This window comes from Simochromis diagramma, unplaced genomic scaffold (assembly GCF_900408965.1).
Source record: "Simochromis diagramma unplaced genomic scaffold, fSimDia1.1 OVJJ01000548.1, whole genome shotgun sequence".
NCBI lineage: Eukaryota > Metazoa > Chordata > Actinopteri > Cichliformes > Cichlidae > Simochromis > Simochromis diagramma.
Window position 1 is genome coordinate 77443 of NW_024387378.1, and position 3459 is coordinate 80901.

At 41.3% G+C, this 3459-nt stretch overlaps 1 protein-coding gene across 1 annotated transcript; it reads right to left on the bottom strand.

Moving 5' to 3' along the window:
• Positions 1-1350: 1350 nt before the first annotated feature.
• On the bottom strand, positions 1351-3020 carry LOC120720103. The gene is made up of 5 exons (XM_040009739.1): positions 2749-3020; positions 2536-2653; positions 2371-2462; positions 2178-2271; positions 1351-1520 (listed from the first exon to the last, which is right to left on the bottom strand). Exons 1-5 carry the CDS (start codon positions 3013-3015, stop codon positions 1351-1353), a joined length of 741 nt encoding a protein of 246 aa, XP_039865673.1. The 5' UTR covers positions 3016-3020.
• Positions 3021-3459: the final 439 nt, after the last annotated feature.

Genomic DNA, 3459 nt, shown 5'->3' on the forward strand with positions numbered 1-3459 from the left:
ACCTGTGGACGTCGGGCCCTCATACCACCCTCATGGAGTCCATTTCTGACCGTTTGAGCAGACGTGCACATTTGTGGCCTGCTGGAGGTCATTTTGCACAGCTCTGGCCTTTCTTTCCTACCCCACAGTACCTTCCCTTACCATTGTTTCCTACCCTTTTAATTCTTCTTTGATGACGGTTGTCTTTCTAGATAAGCAATTTCATTTGCTCTGGGGCGAGTCACTGGCTCGGATGCATTCTGGGACTGTCAGTTCACCAGTGTGCTGGCATGCTTCTTAACAAACACACCACTACAGCAAACATCTCAATTGTACTTGTTGATTTCTTCGACAAAACACTGAACAAAAATGTACTTGTGAGTGTGCTGCCTGGTGCTTTTAAATTTTGTGATAATTTGAGCAGCCCAGAAAGCATCCCATAAATTAAATTATGTTATCGTATCTGAACATGTACACTAGTCATTAAATTAGATGGGAATAATGATTCAGGGTAAACAACTGCACCAAGGAAATTCCATTTTCTTCTCAAAATGTAAATGTCTGTTGAAAAAATCACATTAAACAGAGATGTGATTAACTTTTTATTTTACCAAACATAACATCAATTGATGACACAATCAGTCTTCATCAGAAGTGCTCAAATCACTCTCAGTGGCATCGTCTGGAATGTCTTCCTCCTCCTCCGAGTCCATTTCCAGGAGTGGTTGGTGGCTGAGGATTCTCTGTACACGTCCTTACTTTGAGCATTTCAGCTTTCAGTTCACTTTGTTTTTTAAAAACCAGGCTACAGAGTCCCTTCTGTGCGTCCTCCGACATGCCAACAAAGGAGGCTGTAAAAAGAACAAAACAAATAAATATGAGAAAAGTAAAAAAAAACAAACAAAAAAAAAGCCTCACCTCATAAACACAAGGAATTAGGATGCTGTAATTAAACATTTTTTTAAAAGGGAGAAGGCAGTGTTAGCTAGCAATCTAGATATAGGTAAAAGATCCAGTAAGACTTTAGCATCTGCGCTTATTTTCAATGGATTCATCAAAACATTAATAAATAAATAAAGTGCTTACAGTCTGAGGAGATTGTCCCAACACAACCAAGATCAGCAGTCGCAACACTGTCCAGTGATGCCGCATCTCCCTGCAAAGGATCATCTTCCTCCTCTCAGGACAGGCCTCACGCCATCACCTTCTCAAAGACCTTTCTCTCTGTCCGGAGGTCAGCAGCAGCTACAGTTTAACAACATCAGATGGGAAAACATAGCAGCATATTATGAGTCAAGAACAAAACATTCAACTACTGCTCAGATACTGGGAGTTGTTTAAAAAGGATTATTTATAAATCAGAGCTTACGTTCACTTGTGCTCTGCCAGGGCCAAAGTATCGGTCTGCATGGAGGGCATCACTGGATACGATTTGCTTTGTTGGTTCAGCGAGCTTGTTGTAGTCGTCAACAGCAGCCGCCAAGCGGTTTCTTCTGCAACTAAGATGACCTTGCGAATTCTGTGTCGCCTCTTGTTGCCATCTGGTAAATAATCATAAAAAATTCACACCTTCACATAATTCAATTATTTACAGTTTAATCTACACTCATCAATTTGTTTGCTAGAACAAATCACATCCAGCTAAAACAAACCTGGATCTGATTTTAGTCTGGTTTACAAAGGAGCTGTAGCAAGCTGTACAAACTGAGCATCAAACGGGTCCGTTTACAAAGAAACTGTGACACCATTTTGTCTGTAATAGACTTTGTGTTCGCCTCTGATGATGACGACAAGCTCCTCTATTCGTGCTGCAACGCTCAAGGTGCCATCAGTTTGATCACTTTCTAAGTGAGAGGAATATTAATCAGAACACAGGATGACTAACAGTCACCAAACTACAGTGGACTCTAATCACTGACTTGATGACATTCATGATAAGACATCTGGAGCCTTCATGTGCTGCATTATCATGAGATAACAAGTATGTTGGTGTTCAGGTTTATAAAACCAACTAGTACGACATCATTTCAACCCAGGTTCTATCCAATGAAACGCAACAACTCTGCCATAATTCTGCTTTTACAAGGCTTATTTTTCATTGTTTGTTGACACTGTCAGAAAGATCTTAACTCTAAGTTCTTTAATGAGGCCATGGTGGGTCCTATTGTTATACATGAGTGCATTATATTGAGACGCACCTTCAGCCCATTGCTGCAGTGTGTCGTCATCCACACCCAGCTCATTTCTGGTCGCATTCAGGCTCTCCACTTGTTCTCTAAGGATCCTTATGATCTAAGAATGCATTCATAAATGTCATTCATATTGACATTAAAGAGTACTGGTGTTTTCCCCCATTACCACACACATTAAAATGGGTGTTGAAAAAATGACCTTTAGATATCTCTGGCTCAAAGTGCGGCCCAGTTGTTCCACTTTCCTTTTGTTCCAGCCCAAAGCCAGGAGGGTCAGCATGTCTGTTCGCCCTGCATTTCAGTTAGTATACAAATTAGAATGAATGAGCAGGAGACTGAGTGGAATCTCAGACACGACACACACCTGCTTTAGACATGTACTTCGTTGTGATGGCCGCCCTAGACAGGAAACTGTTTACTTGTTCCACCTCTTCTCCAACTGTTGAACCGGCCCCATCCTGAAACGCACCTCCCCATTTGATCTATAGAAAGGAGGTCACAATACATGACTGCTGAATTCATTCAACCTTATAACAAAATGTCTCAAACTAATCCAAAACTACAAGCTGCAGTATACCTCGCATTTCCAAGTGTGAGCCTTTGCATGCATGACGGAGAGAAAAGGACGCATTGACAAGAGGTTCCTCAGCTCAGGGCACTGCTGAGCCACCTTGGTTAAATAGGGGAAATATTTACAGGCCACATCGGAGCAAAGGAACGTAATATGTCCTGGGACGTTAGCTGCCAACTTCCTCTGGAGAAAAAGGGGGTAAGCAAAGATCTCCCCTCGAAACATGTTCAATGCAGCTAAGAGGACTCCGTGGCGACAAACAGCTATTTCCATGCCCTCTCATCCAACTTCCCAGTGGACTTTTTGGACGACTCCTTTGCTGCAGTCCAAGATGAAGATCCGCACAACCCTTTCCCCGGGACCTATACACTCAAAGATTTTAACATAAAAGACATGACATGATTAAGCCCTATCAGGGACAAACTTTTTAAAACACATGCATAACAATTAGCTGAATTAGCCTCGAGTCACACAAGACCTCATATCTCCCAGGACAGCACTGATAACACAAAATAAAAATCATGTTGTTTTTTTAAATACACATGGTGACAAAATTAAGTACACATTAAGATAAAGTAAAGTAAATAGTATTACGACAACACCAAGAGAAAAATAAAAAATAATATCGACCCATCCATATATGTCCACACACACACACACACACACACGTATGTGTATATGGTTACGGCATTAACGTCATTTTAACAAGATTAACGC